Raw genomic sequence first — 23,602 nt, 5'->3', positions numbered from 1 at the left:
AAAGACCCACATACTAAAGGGCTAGTTCACGTTGAAGTGCTTAACCTTCAGAATGATTGCTTCTCAGTTATTCCAAATGATCATGTGGACAGCAGAATTGACCAGGTTCCTTCACACCTGAACAAACATCTACACAAGTTTTTTTTTAGCATCACACGAAACCAGGAGTCATTAGCGCTTGAATGCTCCTTAGGCCTCACATTTTCTGACTACTTGAATTATTATTGCATAAGTCAGGTTAAAGGGGTAGATATGTAATGGATACTGCAAATATAAATATTTGGATATGTTCAGAATCGGTTCCAGTCCTGCAACTCTTGGGATTCTCCAATCAGTCTATCCCATTTTCCAGGGATTCTGTCTGGGACATCTTCATCCCGTTGGTTCAATCAGTTTACTCAAAACCGAGGGCCTGGAAGGGGGCAAGTCCCAGGCCTTTTAGAATAAACTTCCTTCTGTTGGGACACGAGCGAAGGCAGAAGGTACAAACAAAAGATACCAACCATCAAGTGAATGCTGGAAGAGTTGGTGTATTGAATGGAATCGTAATCCTATGAAAACTGATGCAATTAACATTTCAAACTTTTAAACTGAGGTGTGTTTGGCATATACAACAATCAAGTGTTACAATTCAGCCACTTCTGTAACTGACCTGCAAATGAAAACTAACAAGACACTGATTTCAGGTAACTCCAAAGCTGCATATAGTTCATGTCTGAAAACTTAATAAGAGAGATCAATGGACTTCAGACCATTTTGGGGGACAGCAACTCCCAAGCCCTTAAGCTTTGGTCTTATCGAGAATGAAGGGGAGAAAGGCAAGAGGGAAGATAACAGGCCAGTTCCAACAAGTACATAATTTAAACTTTCTGATGAAAAAGTTCCATTTTCCTGTACTAAACGGTCAATACACAGAAATAAGATGAATCATCATTTTTTTGGCAAAGAGGTGCAAGTGAAAACTATTTTCTTGCAGCTCGGAAGTCTACCTTTAAAACACAAACGAAAGAGCAACACAAATGAGCTTATCTGCAATGTATTTTTAAATCAGGCACTTGGTAAACATAATTAGAACAAATTAACTTTCGCTAAAGCAAGGTGTTCTGTGGTTTCTTACCTTTTGTACATGCTGCTTTTAAGAAGAATTCACAGACTGCAGCTCCCGATTCTGTGGAAGAAGTAAATCCATGTTAGCTACTACTTTTATGATTATTAAAATCAGTCGGTTTAGTTTTCCCATTGGGTATGCCCCATCTGCTCCTAAAGACAATAAAATGTAATCCTTTCACCAGGCATTTCTCCTAATTATACTTCAAAGTAAAAAAATTCAAGTCCCAAGTTCCAACCTCGAAACGGAAAAAGCTAAACTACAACGCCTATTTCACCATCTTAAAACCTGGTAGACCCTCTGCCCATGTCTGTATTGCTGAAAAAGTATGTGCCCATTCGGTTCTTTTTTTTTTTATCTCAATTTTCCTTAACCCAGGCCATGGCCAGTCAAAAACACAGAAAAGTAGATGTGAATGTCCTTATCTGTGTAAGTCAAAGAGCTGCCTATCTTAAAGATGCATGGCTGAATGGATCAATGGTCTAGACAGGAAGCTCAAATTGGGTTTAAGATATGCTGCCTGCTTTAACAAACGTAGTTTGGAAAAGCTTCTAAATATTTCAAATATAATATCCAGAAATAATGGCGGCTAGGACTCATGGGTCAGCTATCTTAAACTGATCTGTGATGCCTTCAATATTTTATTATGGGGGCAGGCATTTGAGGTACACATGTACCTTTTCTGGAGTTACTCTAGAGCATACCGAATACATTGCAAATTACTGTGTTAAAAAGGAATCCGAAAACTCAATTTGATACGCATTCTGTTGATTCTTCTTCAGTTTGTTTCTCTTGTCCAGAATCACGGTACGGTCCTGTAGGACTAAGCCATACTTACTAAAAATAGTAGTCAGTTTCAACCATAGCTACAGCAGGTCTTTATCTGCTTGACCAGGCATCATCTCAGTTGTATTTTGCAATATTCCTAACCATCAAACTAAAAGGATTAAAAGGATTAATCTCCCAACCATCGATATTTCAGCAGTATGGCAAAACCACCTTTTACAGATTTCTGCAAGAGTTCTCTAACCATGTGGATGTAACGTAGGATTATATTATATATACAACTACACACATATACATACACACAAACACACCACCCATATACTCGTATGTACTGACTGGAAAAACAAAGATTATAATGAAGTTAGGTCTATCATTGGTTGGAACACCTCAAAGTAAAATTTAAAAACATCACATTCACATTAAAAAAACAGTCAAAATAATATATGGTTAAGAATTTAACCACTGAGGTTTATGTCAGTAGCCCAGTCTAAAACGTGCACAACAGTAAGGCAAACCGTAACACACACAACAAATGCAATGCTTATGACCTCACTGTTATAAATCCTCTTTCAAATGAGATTACATACCGCATTACTCTTACCACTTCGACAGAGAACTAGGACTGTAGAATCATTAATTAGTTCAATTATATTGTTGTTCAATTACATTTCGCATTTAGGTGTTATTTATTGCTATAAATATTGTCATAACCACTGCATTTCGTCTGTGAGGTGGACTGTGCTCCTAAGCAGAGCCTGCAAATTTCTGTGGATTTTTGCTTTTAATTTGGAAACGTAACTAAACTATAACTGTGTTTTTAGGCGAATTTCTGAGATTTTCAGAAAACATACACCGAGGAGTTACAACCAACCCAAACCACAACCTCACCAAAATCTTTTTCTTCTTCAGTGAATGTTTGATCATATACAACATCCAAGCCTCAGCCTATCGAATGTGCCCAACCCTCCGTTGGCGGACAACACCTGCAGGCATGGCATCTGCCGTGGGGGGTCTAGCTGCTGGCCCTTACCTCTAACAAAGCCATGCTCCCAACAATCTGTGGGCAGGCAATACCCTAAGCTCACTGCCTTGGTCTGTGTGAAGTGGGGATTTGCTGCAGGTTCTGGCCTCCAACTAGCCCAGAGCCCAACCCACTTCTGGTGGCCAATTCCTACTGCGCACAACCTTCAGCCTTGTGCAGCAGGGTTGGATACAAGGGATTACCTCCTGTCAGCCAGTGCCCCCAACCCCGCTAGAAGCCATCACTCGAAGAGAACAGCTTTTAGCTCTGTGCACCAGGGTTTTCTCCAGGGCCTATCTCTGGTTAGACCTGCGATCAAGGCTCTGCAGAGAGCAAACTCATGTCATGTGGAGGGATGTCTCAAGGAGCTGTACCACCGCCAGGTCCAGCACACACCCCAGCATGTGCACCCAATGTGTGACCATGCAGTCTACTGGGCAGAAGTGCTCTAAATGCTTGATTTCTTTTAATTTTCTTACAGGACTCGCATATCCTACACTAGATTCCTGAACCTTAGAGTGTTGGCAGATCCCAGTAAGGGTCCAAGATACAAGAAACCAGCAAAAGATTTGGATATTCCATGATAAAAAAAAATTGTGTTCATTTTTATTTTGTTTACAGAAGAAGATCACTCACTACGCCCAGACACATCAAAGCCACTGCCCATTTGTCTGGATGAACATTAACAAGTTTGGACGTAACCACTAAATATGTATACGATCCGTATACAAAGCAAACACAAGGAGATGATTAACGGAGCGCTGAAACATTTCAGACACTCACTCCCAGTAACAGGTCTGGGTTGAATCCATCATCGTTCTTTAGCTCACTTCGCCACCCCAGTTCAGACCCAGCCATATACAAATCAGTCTTGACCCTGTCCCTCATGGGAACAGTCCAGCCCGACCTGCCAAGCCGGGTCTTCCCTGGACCAGAAACAAGAATCCTAGGACCGGTTTCGGAGTAACAACCCTCATCAGGCAGGCTCCATATACATCCAATCAAACACAGGTGTGAATTTGGCACAAATATATTATAGATGTGCCATTGTATCTCCGGGAGAGCGCTCCCACCACGCTGTCACCTCGACTATCTATTCGGTGGATACGTTTAAGAATCAATAGAATCTATGAGATTAGGAGATTGTGTATGTAGTATTACGACTGGACCAGCCCTGAAGAAGTTTGCTGCAACATTGTCAGCGCAAACAAAACAGGTGTTGGCGAGGGTGAAGTTTGTCAACAAGATATGAAAATAAAGAACATAGCAGATACCACAATCTCAATTTGTAATTTACGGAGTGCTCGGAGACTGTTTATCATTCTTTTGGATATTACAGCAGGGAAAGACTTGGTGGCTCTCCCCCCCACCTCCTAGAGCACTGGACAATTAAAAATATTGCATATTGTCAAGCATGATATTCCTTATATTGTGGTAGTGTGCACCTGTGTTCCCAGTTACCATCAGATTTCATTACAAAATATTCTTACGGATAAGTAAAAGAAGCATTAAGAGATCTTACTACGACACAGTGATGGTGTATGTCATACTGGAAAAGAAACCAAAGAAGAACTCTAACAGAATACTAAGTTACTGAAAGGGGACATGAAACAAAGATTGCAGATTCAAGGATATAGAAACTGTTTAACTCTGAGTTTCAAAGTCTCATACACCAGGAACAGATCAGTCACAAAACCCAGTTTCCATGCTCACGATTTACTAGAACAGCAACCATACAGCCAAATTAAATGGACAGCTTATAGGTACTGTTCATGCCTTCAACGCTATGTTCTCTGTGCTGAGACGAAGACCACTAGTGCACTGCGCTACAACAAATACCTGCTGCAACCACCAGGGTTCCCCATACATCACTCCACACCAAGCCATCCCCAAGCCAGTAGAGAAATTGCTACAGCTAAGGCACCAGTGGAAGATCTATGAGGTTAGTGCAACTTTGATGTAATGAAGAGCTGAGAAGGCTGTAACCTGAACCATATGGCTACAGTAGAGATTGGGAATGGTTGCCTTTGGGCTCACAGCTTCTGAAGCACCAATACCCGTAGGTGGAAAGCTGAGGCCTTGCCTTTTGCACTAATCCCCCATCCTCCAAGTGCATTGCTGCTTAGAACCCAGAGGGCCTGATCCCATAGCCTGAAACTGTGCCAGATAACCAGAGATTTCATCGATGATATCACAACCATGTAACATTATGCTCTGGTGAGGCTAGAGGTGCATCAGATCCAAGGTTTAGAAAATAGAGGCCCCTGGGAAGATGCCAGACACTGGGAAAAGTTTGTGTGCATGAATGCATGCGTGTAATGGTGCCTGTTAGCCTAAGAGTTGAGCCCGTCAGCCTATTTCTGCTATCCATCTTCCTATGAAAATCTGGAATGAAACGAACATAGTTCTGCGCCCACTATCTAATCCGATGCTTGGCCAGGCCAGAATAATTGCTAATTCAACAGAGCAGTAACACTGGAAGCCAAGGGTCTGGGAAAGGCCTCTGTCCAGAAATGGAAGAGTTCTTTTATCACGAACAAGAGAGAGTGAGAGGTTGCATATGGCTTTCACATAACCTCCCATATAACTCTTACACTCCAAAATGTGAAAGCCCAGGAAATTATTGATGACCATCTGTGGTACCAAATCCCTTAGGGATATTAATAATATTAAGAAAAGAAACTCACCCACCAAATTGTGGCATGCTTCATAAATCGCATTTTTTCTCACCCTGGTAAGACAAGCTCACCCAGGTGGGCCCAACCCAGTCTGGGAGCTCTTAAATATTCAATATCCTGGGAAATTAAGGGGTCCATCTAAATGTAATGGTATGGGTCCCCACTGAATAAAGCTATTTAGGGTATAGCCATAACCATTTTTAGACTTCACTGGACCCCCGTATTTATCCAGAAAATGTAATATTTCAGAGCTCCTAGACTAGGTTGATCCCACCCAGGTGTCATTGTCCTATCAGGGTGAGAAAAAACACCAATGATGGAGCATGCTACAATATTGTGGGTTCAGTGTTTTACTTATTATTGATATCCCTGTAGGATTTGGTACCACAGATAATCAATACGTTCCTGGGCTTTAGCATTTTGTGGTGTAACCGTCAAATGGAAGCGTCGGGGTTGGTCTCTTAACCGGACCTTGGCCTATGTTTCAAACCATGGGGTTACTATCCTACCAGAAGCCCCAATTCTCAAGGGAAGTGGGTGAATGGCACCCCTCCTATCAACTCACTCTTCAATTTCGAGTTGTAGAAGGAAATACATTGTTTACTGAAAGGAAGCAGGAAGGCCAGTCTGTGCCTGCTAATCCCCTTCTTAGCACTCTGCACACCAGCAATAGGACAGGGACTAAACTGTCACCATCCAGAGACAGGAGCATCAGTGCAAATGCTTACCTGCCTCAGACAACCAAACATCCCTTGAACAAGCTCCTTGCTAAGTGCAGCAAGCAGAGCTCACTCTCACATGTCACTACTATTGCTCGCCTGACTGATCTTATGCTCAGTGGAGACAGCACTTCTCAGACATCAGAACTTTCCCTCATTTGATGCAGAATGTGTCCCTAACTCCCACCGATTACAGCCAGCACAGCTATGCATCCCTCCACTGGTCTATCCCTGTACAGCACACCTGTGTCTGATTGTCTATACAGAAACACACTCTACGTAGGAATCACTAAACGTCTCCGTAAGAGACTTCAGACAATACAAAACACAGCAGCAAGACTCATCCTTGACTTCCCCAGATGGACCCACATCACACCCCACATCAGGATACTACACTGGCTTCCAATACAGAAGAGATGGCAGTTCAAGATGCTGACCTACGCTTATAAAGCCCTGCACAGCGAAGGAACAGCATACTTCATTCAACAAACTATTGATCTTCCACCAACCGACCAGACTCCTCTGATCTGCCTCCCTCTTCCTTGCAGACACCCCCGGGTCCTCTGAACCAACAGCGAAGGACTTTTAATTTTTCGCAACTGGCGGCCAGGACATGGAACAAACTTTCCCTGCACCTCAGGACTGCTCTAGCAATTTAGGAAAGAATTGCACACCTGGATGTTCTCATGAAAACCATATAACAGCCAAAATCTCCAGCACCTTGAGACCCTCACGGGTGATTTGCCACGCTTTATAAATGTCTGATTGTATAATGATCGGTCTTCCTGTCTGACGATCCATCCATCCATCACAGCTCTTTTAAGTTAGCCCCTGCAGAACAAAACTGGCATAGCTCATTGTTGGAGGTCTGTAAAAAACAACTTCCTTAGAGCACCATGCAGGGATAATATACAATATAATTTACAGAAATGAGACAGAAGATATTGGTTTTTTAGGTCTCGCCTACGCAGCACGCATGCGCTGCTTAGGAGGAGACCTTTAGGAATCGATTCGGTTTTGAGGCTAAAAACGTGCATGCATTGCATTGCTTTGAATGGCAATGTGTGCACATATAGCGATTCCCTTGCGGGTGTGAGCTTTGAAACCATCTGTTTTTTAATTAACAGATGGTTTCAAAGCTCGCTCCTGCAAGAGAAACAAGCGCAGGCCCCCTCCTCTCTCCCCTCCCGTCTTGTCAAACTTTTTTTTTTTTTACTTTCAGGGCGTGCACTTGTTAATTTATTCCACCCACTGTTCTGTCTGCCATTTGGGGAGATGGCGGGAACTTTTTTTGCAGCTTAAGAAAAAAAAAAAAAAAAGGAATAAAGTTTGGCTTTTGCTGTGCCCTTTAATTCACATTTGCTTTCCTCACAGATCTCTCAGTCTTTTGTCCCTTCCTATGTCGTTTGTTCTGTTTTTCCACTTTTATTGTATTTTTTTTTCTTAGAGTTAAGGACATGCTTTCTCTGTTTGAGTGAACAGTACCACAAGCGGATGCTATCGGCTCCCAGCCACGTGGCGACTCAAGTTTCAAGCGTTCAAGGTTTAATAGCCCACAGAGTCCATATTTTACCTCTGCATTCTGGGACTTGTAGTTGTCTATGGACCATTCTAAAACAAGGTCTATAGGGAAAAAAAAAATGTATGGGCAATTTATACATAGTCATGCAAACCTCAGAGGTCTGCCCTGCACCCCTGTTTACATATTTCGAACCCCCTTTGGGTCCTGTTCCTTGGGTGGTGTTTATCTCCCCCCAGTAGGCATCACGTCACTAACCGGGCAACTTGCAACAAGTGTCTTGGGTTGCAGTTTTACCGTGGGCCTCTGCTAAAGATTAAGAGTTTGTAACACATGCCGCACAGTTGGAAGGCTTCCCACCCACAGCCATCGCAGTGGCAAGTGCAGCCTGCTGTGCACACGCCTGGCCCTCACTGCCAGACGCTACGGGGAGGAAGGTTCTCGAAGGCCTGGCACTCTGCTGCTACCACAGACGGGTACTCCTGTTGCAGAATTAGTCCACACACCCAATGCATGCCCGGTGCCCAGTGGGACAACCCCCCCCCCACGGGTCTGAAAAGGATGCTCCAACTTGGAAGGGGCACGCGGGGTCTTATCTGGGCTATGAGCGCCAGGGTCTGGATGGCAACAGACGAGGGGGGTCCCTGCCCGCTTCCTGCCCCCTTCCTCCGCGGCTCAGGGCCCTGCATACCCGCTCTTCGCCTCTATAATTAAACCTCTTTTAATTATCAGCCCGGACACGTCACTTCGGGGACTTTCCTAGAGTTGCCGGAGCCAGGCCCTTGCTGTTTAACCCGCGCAGCGCTGCAGGCGGAACTGAGCAGGGGGGACCCAGGCAAGCAGCAGCACGGGCCGGGGGGACGCTCCTCCATCCTGCCCTCCACTAAGCAGCAGCACAAGCCGGGGACGACGCTCCTCCACTATCTCCGCCCTGGCCTCCACCAAGTTCGCCACTTTCTTCATCCGCAGCCTTGCTCCCCCTTCCCCCCACAGCCCAGCACCTCGCCTCTCCCTCCTTTTGCAACCCTGCTTACTAACGCTCCCTCCCTCTCTAACCCAGCGCTGCTTCTTCGCTCCTCTTACCCGTCTAACCGAGCTCCAAAGATTAGATTCAACCCCAGCCCATCGCTCCGCCTCACAGCCATTTGAAGGAATTATGGGGTATGGACACAACTATCTAGGAGTGCTAATTACAATATTTATTTACCACCACAGGGGCAGCCCTAACCACCTGAACCAGGGGCTGTATTAGTTTCTGCAAACAAGGGTTCTGATGTGTACAACAAACATTAACAAATCATACCAGTATTAAAAATGAAAAAAGCAAGAGAAAAGTATTTTGGCCCATGAAAGAAAGGTAAAGAAAAAGATGTGCGTGTAGTTATAGAAAAATACAAAATTTATTGAGATTTAAAAGATCATATAAAGCTCAGATTTGTTGTCGGTATAAAGGAAACATTGTGAAACATATACAAAACCAGACAAGTGGCAAACACATAGAGGTTACATAAACAAAAGAGTTCTAAAAACCATATAAGAACTCCTGTACACAGAACAATGTGTCCTCCTTAATTTGTGGCCACAGTAGCGTCAACAGCATTTCGACCGTTGTCATAAATACATGGTCATCCTCAGGACAATATGTTAACTGAGCTTTTGAATATCCAATAAAAATAGCCAACCGCTATATACTCCGTTTCAAAATTCGACTAATTGCAAGAGTATGTATCAGGAACTGAATTCCCACGTAGTATTTTAAAGAACTCGGACCGAAAATAGTCGCCACAAATCCATCAATGTAGTGGCACCCAAACAGTTTTAACTTAAGTTCGGGCTCGGCATGTTGAATCCGTCTGAATTGCTGCTTCAACACGCCGAGCCCGAACTTAAGTTAAAACTGTTTGGGTGCCACTACATTGATGGATTTGTGGCGACTATTTTCGGTCCGAGTTCTTTAAAATACTACATGGGAATTCAGTTCCTGATACATACTCTTGCAATTAGTCGAATTTTGAAACTGAGTATATAGCGGTTGGCTATTTTTATTGGATATTCAAAAGCTCAGTTAACATATTGTCCTGAGGATGACCATGTATTTATGACAACGGTCGAAACGCCGTCGACGCTACTGTGGCCACAAATTAAGGAGGACACATTGTTCTGTGTACAGGAGTTCTTATATGTTTTTAGAACTCTTTTGTTTATGTAACCTCTATGTGTTTGCCACTTGTCTGGTTTTGTATATGTTTCACAATGTTTCCTTTATACCGACAACAAATCTGAGCTTTATATGATCTTTTAAATCTCAATAAATTTTGTATTTTTCTATAACTACACGCACATCTTTTTCTTTACCTTTCTTTCATGGGCCAAAACACTTTTCTCTTGCTTTTTTCATTTTTAATACTGGTATGATTTGTTAATGTTTGTTGTACACATCAGAACCCTTGTTTGCAGAAACTAATTACAATATTTAGCCATCAGAATTGTTTATAGATTACATAAACATAGAAGACAGACTGAAATGAAGCTCACACATGTAGAAGAAAGGCAATATTTGCAGCTAAATCTTCGTTGTATTAAATCTGTAACACTGTTGGGTGTGTTTCAGCTCTCTCATGAATATTGAATGTTAATTATATATTTTATAGACACAGGAGGAGAAGCAGTTGAAACTTTTTTTCTGGTAGATTGGTTTATGTTTACATATCAGGGCGTGTGAAATTGTATAGCAGAGACGGGACCCTTGGAACTTTACGATTTGTTTTCTTTAACTTTGTGAAGTTTGCAAACTTGCTACACGTTTTGAGAAAACTGCCCAGTCCGTTCCGGTGTCAGCAAAATGTTAGGGCAAAGTTTTCTGGCTGCTCCACACAGTGTAAAGTTTCACTAATGCCTCCCTGTTAGAAACGTGTAGCGTGGTGCAGAGCGGGGGGCCAAACTCCGGAGGAAATGTGTAAAGCATCGCCACAGTACGCACAGGCGACACACAAAGCACACTCCAAAAAGAGACGCTACACAAAGTTGTGTAAGAATAACTTTTGTATTGTGTAAAACACAAGATAATAATCACAGTAATCTCTACACTAACTAACTGGCGCCAAGTCAATATGAACAGGGAGAATCACAGGTGCAGATGAACTGTGCCAGCTAGGCACCAGGTAACCATTTACAGGGGGGACTATATACATGGCAGGGCCAATCGGGCCGCTGCCAGAATCATAGCAAAAGGACAAAGGATAAAGGAGAGTCCGTAAGCAATAGAGGTATCACAGTCCGTACCTACTGGGGAATGGAAGTAAACTTAGCATCAGCACATTATGTATAACAGTGAATGTGTACCGACCAGTAACTTCTGGCACCACCAGACGCTTGGCCACCCTGCAATAAACGATAGGCAGACAACAAAGTAGGCATAAACCTGTGGCATAAATCACATCAGCATGACGCATTAGGCAGGAATCTCTGCAGTGGGCCTAAGTCCCATTAGGTTACACATAAGCATAAAGGCAACATTAGGCATAAACTAAATAATACATTATGTATACCTTCTGGCATCATCACTGGGGTATAAACCCATTTGCATAACTCACTCTAGCCTGGGGCCTAAACTTAAGGCATCATCATTAGCATAACCAACATTAACATGGAGGAAGCAGCATTAGCATATGGTCTCTCGGTAGCTGGAAAACACTAGGCCCAAAATCAGCACTGCAAACCGGAGGGAAAAGCAGGAGGTATCATCCTAGGTACAAATGCTTTATGCAACAATATTATGCAAGATATCATATAGGGCAATAGGCCTCGCCAGCATAAACACAGTTCGCCCCAATCGGGGGCACAACACTCTGAAACTTGCCCCACGCCAACTGGCACCTCTCCGGGGCTCAAATGCCCTATGTCCCGCAAAGTCAGTGCTGGCTGCAAAAACAGCAAAAGCAAAGTGCGCAAAGCACTGGGGCAGGGCAGGAATGTCTCTCACTCCTCTCGCTCTTCTCCTGAGGAGTAAAATGCCCCCCAATACGTTGCAGCTGCCCACTGTCAACCAAGCAGGCAGGAATCCCACACGCCAGGATCCCCTCGTAGCGCTTTAGAATCCCGGCGCTGCAGACGTCCACTCCTCTTCTCCTGGGCACAGTTGTAGCGCCTTGGCAGCAAGCAGAGCACAGTCAATGCAAATATGGCACTCTGGAAGCACCCCAATGCAGCACACATGCTGGGGAATTGAAATATAGCGCTTCGACAGCACAGCGCTGCAGGCGTGTCAGCTCCTTTTCCCCTGGCACCTTGAATATAGCGCTTGCGAGGCACTAGGTCCCACTTGAAGCTCCAGGGACAGAAGATAGTGTACCTCTTCTGGTAATCAGGAAAACAGTGCCCACCAGGCGCTAGAGTGCAGGCAGAGCAGCACAGTCACTTCAAATATTGGCGCTCACCAGGCGCTAGGTGACTCACAGTTCCCGGGGTCCCACCTGTGGAAGTAGCGCCCACGCTCCTCACCTCCTTGGAGTGCAGTCTGTTAAAGTATAGCACTCACGAGATACTAGGGCAGCAGAGCAGTACAAAAGGGGGTGGTGATGGACGGAGCATCTGAACAGTCCAGCCCGAACTGCCAAGCCATGTCTTCCCTGGACCGGAAAGAAGCTTCCGAGGACCGGTTTCTGGCATTACAGCCGTCTTCAGCCCGGCTTGCTTGAATCCAGTGGCAAAGTGAGCAAGGGACTCACATCTGAGCATACCCTGCCACACTTATGGCGGCCAAAAGCGGTACAAAAGGGGGTGGTGATGGACGGAGCATCTGAACCAATCAAACACTCACACCCAGTCAAAAGATCTGGGTTTGATCCATCACCGTTCTTTAGCCCACTCCGCCAGAAACCGGTCCTCGGAAGCTTGTTTCCGGTCCAGGGAAGACATGGCTTGGCAGTTCGGGCTGGACTGCTCACATGAGGCACAGGGTCAGACTGATTTGCATATAGCCATGTCTGAACTAGGGTGGCAGAGTGGGCTAAAGAACGGTGATGGATCAAACCCAGATCTTTTGACTGGGTGTGAGTGTTTGATTGGCTCATATGCTCCGTCCATCACCACCCCCTTTTGTAGGGCAGCAGAGCAGGCAGGGCAAGATCAGCAGACAGTGGGCACTCATCAGTACAAGACAGCAGCTCCTAGAAGCAGTCATTTCCCATAAAGTTGCACTCCTCCTGACACAGCAGTCTTCACTCCAGCAAAGGCTCTCACTGGCCCTGTGGACAGCAGAGGGGTACAGATGGGGTCAGGGGGCCAGCACACAGGCTCATGTGGCGGTACCTCCTGGCAGAGTGTCCCCTCTCATTCCAGTCCACCCGCAGTCTGAGCACATGGCATCTCTACTGCTCTACATATACAGCCCTTCTCCCACCTACCAGAAAGAGCTGGAAGCTTCTAGAAGGTCCCTGGCAGTTCCAGCCTGTCACTGGGGGAAGTGTAGAGCACCTTGTGACTTCAAACACTAGACCGCAAACCCACCTCAGGCAGGCGGCACAAGCAGACAGAAATGACGTCCATTTTAAAAGTGACATTTCTGCAATGGTGAAAATAAGGTGCGTACACCATTACACAGCATTTATTATTTTCCTTTCACACCACACATGGTGTGTACATTTCCTGCCATGGGAGAGATGTCCCCTAAAGGGTGGGGGGGGGAGGGGTCCTAATATACCTGGTAAGGCAGAAAGCACACACACTTTGCACTGCTAACCAGCGCCAAAGTGTCCAACATCCTGGACCCACCAATTCCATCACAGCGAAAGGGCTAGGGGAAAGGCAAAAAGTTTCAGGATGACCCTGCAAGCAGGCCAAGTCCAACACTCCCCCACAAAGCGATACCCCATACGTGTGCCAAAAAGCCTAAGCAGGGCAACTGCAATTACGCAGGGGAGGCCAAACTAAGTATGCGGCATGGTTGAGTAAATTATGCGGCAAGAAAAAAGAAAATTATGCTGCTCATTTTGTGATAGTATTACTTCATTCTTTTTTCATTTTTACACTTGTGAACACTGCCTGGGCATTGGATGCACCTCATTAGTGCCAGTGTAACACCCACATATAGTAGCAATTAGCAACAGAAAGGCAACCTTTGCAAATGGCCTTCCACTGCATAGCAACACGTCTCTTTATTTTTAGTAACTTTTGGACTGTTTGATCTAGAAAAAAATGTTTTTAGTAAATCTGCAGATTATGCAGCAGACTTTGATTATGTGGATCAAATCTATAATTGTGTGAAAACTTTGCACCTGCATATTCGTATAATTACAATGGCACTGGCGTGAGGCAAAGACTTGCTGCTCCCAAAAGCCAAGTTCAGTTGCTTACCCACCGCCCCTACTCTCGCCACTCTGCCAGTATAGTCCCAGTACCTGGGGCTGATCTACCTATTCATAAAGCGGGCTGCAGCATCTTAGTACAAGCATTGGCATAGTCAATAGGTCTCGCCTTTGGGACCTTATACATGTTTATTGGTACAAAAAAAAACAAGCATTGGAAATGCAATAGGGCTCACATTAGGAAAGTTTGAGCTATTGGTCTTATAAATGAATTTTTTTTTATTTATGTGTTTTTTAAAATAGCTAAATTAATAGCTTTGTCATTTACAATGCCAATAGTTATAACTTTCGCAAACACCTATAGCATTTGTAATGCAACATGTGTATTTACGTGACTTAGATGTATTGATATTACAAATAACAATGGCTTTTAATTTTTTAAAATAATTAATACTTAAATAATTTATTTGTAATGGCAATAGCTTAAACTTTTGTAAATTTGTAAATAAATTTTGTGAAGATTATGTTCAGTGTTTTTTATTGTGACGAAAATCCAAGAACAGAAGTGAAATATTAACATCTTTTTGTGCTTTCTAATAAAGCATGAAAGCTTGAAAACAGCTTGAAACATTGAAAGAACATATTTGAACCAGTGATGCTGTGGTGGTGCTGAGTGATGCTGCGGTTGCGCTGAGTGATGCTGTGGTTGCGCTGAGTGATGCTGTGGTGGTGCTGAGTGATGCTGTGGTTGCGCTGAGTGATGCTGTGGTTGCGCTGAGTGGTGTGTGCATCGGTGGAGCTTAGTGGATGCATTGGTGCAGCTGTGTGGTGGGTGTATCGGTGGAGCTGTGTGGTGGGTGCCTCGGCGGAGCTGTGTGGTGGGTGCCTCGGTGGAGCTGTGTGGTGGGTGCCTCGGTGGAGCTGTGTGATGGGTGCATCTGTGGAGCTGTGTGGGGGGTGCCTCGGTGGAGCTGTGTGGGGGGTGCCTCGGTAGAGCTGTGTGGTGGGTGCCTCGGTGGAGCTGTGTGGTGGGTGCCTCGGTGGAGCTGTATGGTGGGTGCCTCGGTGGAGCTGTATGGTGGGTGCCTCGGTGGAGCTGTGTGGTGGGTGCATCGGTGGAGCTGTGTGGTGGGTGCATCGTTGTAGCTGTGTCGGTGGAGCTGTGTGGTGGCTGCATCGGTGGAGCTGTGTGGTGGGTGCCTCGGCGGAGCTGTGTGGTGGGTGCATCGGCGGAGCTGTGTGGTGGGTGCATCGATGGAGCTGTGTGGTGGGTGCATCGGTGGAGCTGTGTGGTGGGTGCATCGGTGGAGCTGTGTGGTGGGTGCATCGGTGGAGCTGTGTGGTGGGTGCATCGGTGGAGCTGTGTCGGTGGAGCTGTGTGGTGGGTGCATCGGTGGAACTGGGTGGTGTGTGCATCGTTGTAGCTGTGTCGGTGGAGCTGTGTGGTGGGTGCATCGGTGGAGCTGTGTGGTGGGTGCATCGGTGGAGCTGTGTGGTGGGTGCATCGGTGGAGCTGTGTGGTGGCTGCATCGGTGGAGCTGTGTGGTGGCTGCATCGGTGGAGCTGTGTGGTGGCTGCATCGGTGGAGCTGTGTGGTGGCTGCATCGGTGGAGCTGTGTGGTGGGTGTCGGTGGGGTTCCCGAAAATAATCGCATGTCTTTATTTCGTGCTGTCTAATTCCTTCCCCAGCTTCCCCCTGAATCTAAAGCAAGGCCCAAAAGAAAAGAATTCTGTGCATTTGAATTGATCTTTGAAAGTATAAAGCGGCACAGCTTTGATAAAATATGAGGGTTAGAGAAAAAAGAGAACGTAAAGTATGCAAATGAGCTGATGAAACATTTGTTTTAAATATTTCAGTAGTTCTACTGCTATAAAATCCTCCAATCCAAAAGTACAGCGTTGTACTGAAATTAGCCAAACAAATATGAAAATTAAGAACGTTTTCAGCAGTTTTACTTTTATAAATCCAATACGTCATTGAGTAAAAAATGGATAACATAAAATGCTCGTCGCAGGAGCTCTAATGAGAAGAGAGAGACTGGAATAGCAGCTATCTGGCAGCCTAGGTGAAAGCAGGGACTCTGCTGGTTTCTGCCTCTCCCCAGCAGAGGCAGGCATGCAGAAATGTCTCGCTGATGTGTTTATCCTCTAATCAGTTCATTAGTTATAAACAACATGACATTAGAAGTTAGGAGGTGGTTGATATTAATTTTTATTTAACTAGTCGACGTTTAATCCGTCACGCTGAGCTGCATAGCAGCGAGAAGGATCTCCCTGACAAAAACCGGTTAGAACTTCATAAAACGCCATCATTGTCCAGGGGAGAAATAAACAAGGAGGGTGTGGGGGAGGGGGGCATACAAATAGCGCGAGGCGGGCGGTGTGGGGGTGGGGAGTAAAGGAAAGGGCTAGGATAGGGAGAAATAATAAGGGGTCTTGTAGAGGCTAGACATATGAGGGGTGAGAATGCTAAGGAATGAGTAATCTAGGCAGAAGCAGGGAAGGGGCTGATCAGGGTTGGCGGGTAAGGAGGAAAATGACTAGGAAGTGGAAGGGGGAGGGGCTAGGAAAGTCCAAGTGTGCGGCTGAAGAAGAGATCAAAAGCCAGCAGGTTTAGCTTTTGAGTCCTCTTGGCTTTGTCAATGTTTTTTTTGCGCTGCTGTACGGCCAGTGCTTGAAATTGAAAAATATAAGTGCAGGTAAACTCCAATTAAAGTATTACGTTTCTCTTGAGAAGTGCCGGTAAAATAAACAAGTTAAAAAAAACAAGCATCAGAGAGCATAAATGGAGACATGAAACGGGCGGCCGTGAAACTGAAAGTACGGCCGGCCGGCCGTGAATAATTAGGGGATGAGCGCACGCTGAGAAGCTTGTGGGAGGGGAGGCTGGGCTGCCTTTAATGTGGTAATGCGAGGCAGGCAGGCAGGCAGGCGGCTGGTGGCATTGTGCATGCGCTTTTTAGGGCTTGCGCAATGACCTAAAAAGCACACATGCACTGCAAGGAATCGCCATTGGTTAAACTCTGGATAAGCCACTATAGAGCTTAGCCAGCTATGCGCATGCGCATCAGCAGGCGAGCCCTAAAGAGATGGTCACAGTGGAAATTATTCACAATGAATCACAACCAATACATGATCAATGGAAATAGAAATTTGACAACACCAAAAAGCTCATACGATAAAGGACTGTGATTTAATCAACTGTACAGGGATTGTCAATAGATCAAGGATTCACAAGATAAACTGTATATCACATTCAGCATTTTTGGTAAACCAGGTGCATATAACGTGAAGTGACAAGTGCGAAATTGGGATCAGTGCAAGTGGTGTGCAAAGGGAAGGTGGTGCATGTATATACATCAACATTCAGTGGTGAAAACCTATCCTGCCAGGTTTCTGGCAAACACAATCAATGCGAAAAAATAAACAACAGATGCAGTTATTAATTCACGGTCATCCAGGTTTGATGTAGAAGGGAAAAAAAAGTCGACGTTTCGACCCCTATGGGGACCAGCAAACTTGGCGTCTTGGAGATGGGGTCTTCATCAGGACCAAGAAAGAGAGGGGGGGGTTGGGGGGGGCACCAGCAGCAGCAAGAATCCTTCGTGCTGGAAATTGGAGATGTGGGCCTACAAGGCTCGGTTTATAATTATCCGTGTACTAGGTATCATAGGATCAAAGTTGTCTATGGTGGCGGATAGAGCAGTAGCGAAGGCGCAAGGTTCAAACCTAACCTATGGCTCAGGGAAGAATTGATGCATCTGATAAGTTAGCGGTCAGATGCATCAACGCTTCCCTGAGCCATAGGTTACGTTTGAACCTTGCGGAGACAGATACAATGCAAAGTGTAAGAATTCTGTGACTATGCTGAAAGGTAGATTTCATTTTTAGAAAAATATGCTGCAGCCAAACTAAAAAACTAAATGGCAAGGGTGACAGGCCGAGGCGCACCTCGGCTGGATTCATTAAACCAAAATGGGCAGCTGATATTGATTATATCACTAAGACTGTTACTGTGGAGGACCAACTAATCTGATCAACTGACATCCTTGCCGAGTTTTCCTGCTACTGTGAGAACTTTTATACCTCCACAAATGATAAATGTTAAGAGGACATACACCATTACTTAAAATTAGTCACACTTGTATGGCTAGAGGAAGTAGAAAGAGGTAGCGATGGCCCAGTAGGCATGTTTTATAAGGAATATATTGACATGCTAACCCCACATTTTTTAGAAATTCATGGAGAAGCCATTCAAAAAGGTGAACTCCGCCACACGGTAAGGGAAGCGGTTGTAATGACACTGCTCAAACCGGAGAAGCCTTCTCAAGACTGCGGCTCATATAAGCCTTTGTCCTTTATAAATACTAACAACAAAATACTAGTGAAGAGCCTATAACTAGACCAGTGTTTCCCAAACTGAGACGCGACCTAATGGTGGATCACAAGCTGACTTTTGGTGAGTAGGACAAGTCTAAGCAATAAATAAAGATGCCTTTAAATTCTGTTGATCTTGTCACATTTGCAGTGCTTCAAAAACAAAGGTCAAATGTCAAGCTATGTCTTCCAACAAATTGCTGCTTAATCTTTTACCATGGGTTTGGTGTTTACTTTTCTTACTCTGGCTGCATAGCGAGAGGAGTTTTTAAAGCAAATGATGTAACAATCTTAGGATGTTGGTTTTTTTTGCAACACACAACCAAATGTAAATACCTGTAAATTAACTGTATGGCATTCAGCAGTTAGGAAATCCAAAATGAAGTAAATGGTTTCGTTATCCTTAAATGTGCTAGAAGCCAATTTAAATCAGTGATACACAAATTATAAACCTTAACAGAAACCACATTTCCGCACATTATCATTTGAGTGCTGCATGCTATATATTTGTATCAGTAAAACTATGTGTCTGTGTAAAGTTAGCGGCCATCCAGGGGAAAATGTGCTGTCTGTAAATGACTGTGCGCTACCACACGAACCTTTAGTTACATTAAAAAAATCACCCTATCTCATGTCCATTAAAAGTAGGTGGGTCATTAAACTTTGTTGTGGTTTTTTAATGTTTGGGAAGCACTGAGATAGACAGATACCTGTGCTGCAAAATTTGGTCCTACCAAAACAATTCAGGTTTATACCGAAGCACTCAACGGCAGATGCTGTCTGCACTTTTTTTGCAACCCTACACCAGATGAATCCGGAAATGAAGGCAGTGGGTCTGTTCTTGGATGCAGCTAAGTAATTCGACTCTGTGAATAGCCCTATTTGCTGACAGTGACAGTCCTCTGCAAGAGGTGGTTGGATCAGGTGATGCTGAAATAGATTGTGCTGCTCTATATAGAGCCAGTAGCACACAAAAAGTCAACTATCATTTATTGATCCCCATATCCCTCATTATTTTTGCAATACTTGGAACAGTTGGTCAGTCGGCTGAGGGAAACGCACAGCCAAAAAGGCATCCATTTTGTGGCATGTAGAATACTAGAGACCCTGACGCTAACTCAGAACCCATAATTACAAAGATTATCCGATTCAGAAGGTGGTTGGGACGGAATATAAACTAGGCCAAATAGATAAAGATGCCACTTACATATAATAAGGCAATGCCGAGCCTACATTACCCCCTGAAATGGCAAGAAGAGCCACTTAAATATCTATGCATCTACATCCATGAAGATATGGACGTAATTGAGAGAAACTATGGGAACCATAAAAAATAAAAAAATACTAAAAAATAAAAATTGGGGCCAAAATAGCCAGGTGGATTAAATTGCCTATAACAATGGCAGGTCAACCCTGCGCTGCCCGTCCCGATGACTTCCATTACTACTCAATACATTGGGGTGGCATCTGGTTTACGTATTAATAAACAAAAATCGTAACTGTTTCCGATAGGACAGGCAGGGGTTGATTCCCAGTCCTTGGAGCTTTAAATCCCGTGGGAACTGGCTCCCGTGAGATATCTTGGGATCCGAGTGACCAGAGACAAAGATACCTTCTATGACTACAATATGGGCAGGATAATAACGGGCCTCCAGGGGAGTATAACATTCAGGAACACCCTAAAATGATCCCCGATGGGGAAAAATCACCTTGATTAAAATGGTGGTGTTACCCAGGTGTCTGAACACAATTCAGGGATCTTTATATGAAATACCACACAGGGTATTCAGGGACTTGGATAGGCTTCTCATCCAGCTGTTATGGAACGGAAAGAGGTGCAGGGTAAGCTTGGAGGTGATTAAGACAATGGGACAAAGGGGGTCTTGAAATTCCAGATCTAGAGTTACATTATCTAGCATCCCAATAGCAACATGCAATACCGTGGCTGGATACAGATCCCTCCTGGGAACGTGCCCTGTTAGAGGGTTCCTATGGTAGGAGACAGCTGGGTGGCGCTGCTCTGGACAGCCAAAATGAGAGGAGAGGATTATCCCCTGTTAATCAGGCTCATGGGCACCGTTTGGGATCAAACAATCAGACGGCTGATCAAAAGGGTATCCTACGCACCAGAGGCGGATATCTGGATCATGCCTCAGTTTTCTGAAATAGAGCACGATATATGTCTGTTGAACAATGGAAGGAGGGGGGCTGAGGTTTTCTGACCTTTACCCAGGGAATAGGTTAATTACCTACCAAGACGCAGTCACCACGTTTGAACTAGGGACGGGCAATTTTTACAATATGCTAAAATAGCAGCTATGGCTCGTGACCCATGGCCGATGTTCCCGGAACCCCATAGCCTACACGAACACTGGTCATTATAATTGCGATGGTGGGTGGGCGAAAACTTGGTTCTCACTTATACAGGGCACTTAGAGAAGATAAAACAACTAAGCCCCTGAAAATCGAGGAAAAACAGCAAGAGCTCAGTGCACACATGATATCGTCAATAGACAGGGGGGGAAGATTCACGAAAACATCTGCAAAGTTTCGATCTGTAATAGATTTAAACAAATACAATATTGTACATATGACCGATCTATCGCCTAAACGGTTGCATTCCATCAATCCATCTAAAGACCCCAAATGCCCTCGTTGCCAGTATATCCAAGCCGATTTTACCCATGTGGTTTGGCATTGCCAAGTAATACAAGGTTTTTGGGCAGAGATTCTGGAACAACTGAATAGGATCACAGGTTGGGCAGTTGCCCTAGAGATACCAACATGTTTTCTTGATTTGCTCCCCAAAAATCCCAAACGTAAAATAACTAAATGGTTTGTGGTATTGGGTCTTACGGTAGCCAAGAGAAGAATATCGATCCACTGGTTGTCCCCACAGGGCCTGCAGCTGGACAAATGGAAGAATGATCCCAAAGAATGGGCAATGGTTGAAGAAAACCATATGAGACAGACCAGAAGGGATGATAAGCTCCCAGATGTGTTGCTGGTGTGGGGGCAATGATACAAGAGATAGAAGGTTCAGGAGAGTCGACATCTCATGCCCCAATTGTCCCGAGGGAGGAAGAACATCTCAATGCGACAGCTATTCAGTGTCAGAACAAGAAGTAACAGACGCAATAGATTTGGGTGTAGGATATCATTTAGAGGGGGTTAAAAGAGTTCTTAAGTTAATTAAACATTGTACTCTAATTGAAAACTGGTATCACGGAGGACAAAAAGAAGAAACAGACAAAATGACAGGAGGACTGTATACATAAGTCTTCTAATTGTTGTACCGGTTGATCCACGCTGTAATACAATGTATAAATGATGTAACATGTATACTGCTTGTTATGATGAATAATAAAGAAATGTTAAAAAAAACAATGGCAGGTCGTATGGCACGAATAAAATGGTAGTTCTCCTGCAATCATTTCAAAACATTCCTGCTCAGTTAACACAGGGATTTTTTAATTGACAGCATTCTTCGTTAGTTAAATTAAATAGGCCAATAAACCGGTACGTACGAGTTTTTTTTAAATTATTTTATTTATCAGTTTTATCTCATAAAATCAAGAAGAACAGGTCATACATCAGTTATAAGCACTCAACATACAAATCTTAGAATTTCACTGTGAGATCCAAAATGCAAATCACAGACTGAGCACAGTATCATAAATGCATCGCTAGTACAGAACATCATAATCAAATCTGAACAGGCGATAATAACAGATGTTAAAGTCTAGGGTTAGAGCATGCTGTCAGAGACCGTTTTAGTCAGATCCGGGTTGTCGCGTAAATACCCAGATAGCGGTTCCCAGATGTCAGAGGGTTTAGAGATAGTTGTCAGCTCCTCAGCATATATCAGAAAGCTATCCCTGCAGTAAGCAGCGTCAACCCACCAATCCTTAAGCGCTGGAGCGCGCCTGCTATCCCAGTGCAAGGAAAGTCTACGTTTCGCTCGCAGTAGTAGTATGGATACAAGTTTCTTTCCCTTTGCCCTTAGTGGTACATCAAGGCCAAGCAAGCACACTCTAGGGGTGCATGAGATGTTACAGGACATCATTTTCGCCAGATGGGCGGTGATTTCTATCCAGTACTGCTGCACTCTCTCACAGCACCAAGCAAGATGCACAAAGTCCGCTCGATCTGTCCCACATCGCTTACATCTTGCATCGTCTCGTAGTCTGATTTTGAACAATTTGAGGGGAGTGTGATATACTTGATGGATATACTTATAATGAATAAGACGCAGGTTCCCATTTGGAGTAAGAAGTGTGATCAGTATGCAACTAGCTGTCCAATCTTCCTCTGTGAGGGGCGCGTCCAGCATTGCGGACCATTTGTCTCGCACCTGAACTGTGTCAGCTCCTATCTCTGCTTGCACCTGCCTGTATAGTTTGGATATGATGTGTGCATGGTTGGGTGAAGTTAGCAGTAGTTGCAGTGAGTGTAGGGTAGGGGGTTCATCAGGAAAGGAGGGGTATAGCTCTCGGGCAGCAGCTCTTATTCTATGGTACAAGAAGTGGAAGAGCAGCGTTTAGTTACTTATATACGATAAGTCATCATGTGTAATAAATGTGCCATTCGGATATAGGTCCCCCAGCTTTGACATGCCTACCTGTTCCAAAAGTGCCATATTGTTCTTTTCCATCGTGACCGATAGTCTAGAGTGAAAGGCTAATGGGAGGTTCGGAGCATAGATAGGGTTCTTGTGTGCTAGTCGACTGAGCCGCTCCCACGCTTGGGACGTGGTGCGTACAGTGTTTATCTCCTGCAATGTGAGGTGAGGTCTAGTATGCGACATGATGCTTTTGAGCGGTATCGGATTAGCGTCTCCGTCTTCAACCGCTAGGTGTGGTAAATACAACACTGGGTGGTGCCAGTAGTATGCGAAATGAATGAATGAATGAATGTCTTGTAATGCGCAAACTTAACCCGGAGGGCATCAAGGCGCAGGCAACACACAGACAGAAGTAACAAAAGGCAGATACCACAGAAATTAATACGCCTGGGAGAAGAGCCAGGTCTTCAGGAGTTTACGGAAGATCACAAGTGAGGGTTGGCTGGCAAGTTCAGGGGGGAGCGA

At 44.6% G+C, this 23,602-nt stretch overlaps 1 protein-coding gene across 2 annotated transcripts in view; it reads right to left on the bottom strand.

The window, feature by feature from the left end:
- Window positions 1–23,602, bottom strand: part of CPSF4 (cleavage and polyadenylation specific factor 4) — an 88,916-nt gene that overhangs the window by 46,793 nt on the left and 18,521 nt on the right. For both annotated transcript variants that reach the window (XM_078665058.1, XM_078665059.1), the window contains exon 2: window positions 1,118–1,168. In XM_078665058.1, coding sequence (XP_078521184.1) covers window positions 1,118–1,168 — 51 coding nt within the window. The remainder of the gene's footprint in view (window positions 1–1,117; window positions 1,169–23,602) is intronic.

The sequence above is a fragment of the Lissotriton helveticus genome, chromosome 10, assembly GCF_964261635.1.
Source record: "Lissotriton helveticus chromosome 10, aLisHel1.1, whole genome shotgun sequence".
NCBI classification, from domain to species: domain Eukaryota; kingdom Metazoa; phylum Chordata; class Amphibia; order Caudata; family Salamandridae; genus Lissotriton; species Lissotriton helveticus.
This window is presented reverse-complemented; position numbering and strand designations above follow the sequence as displayed.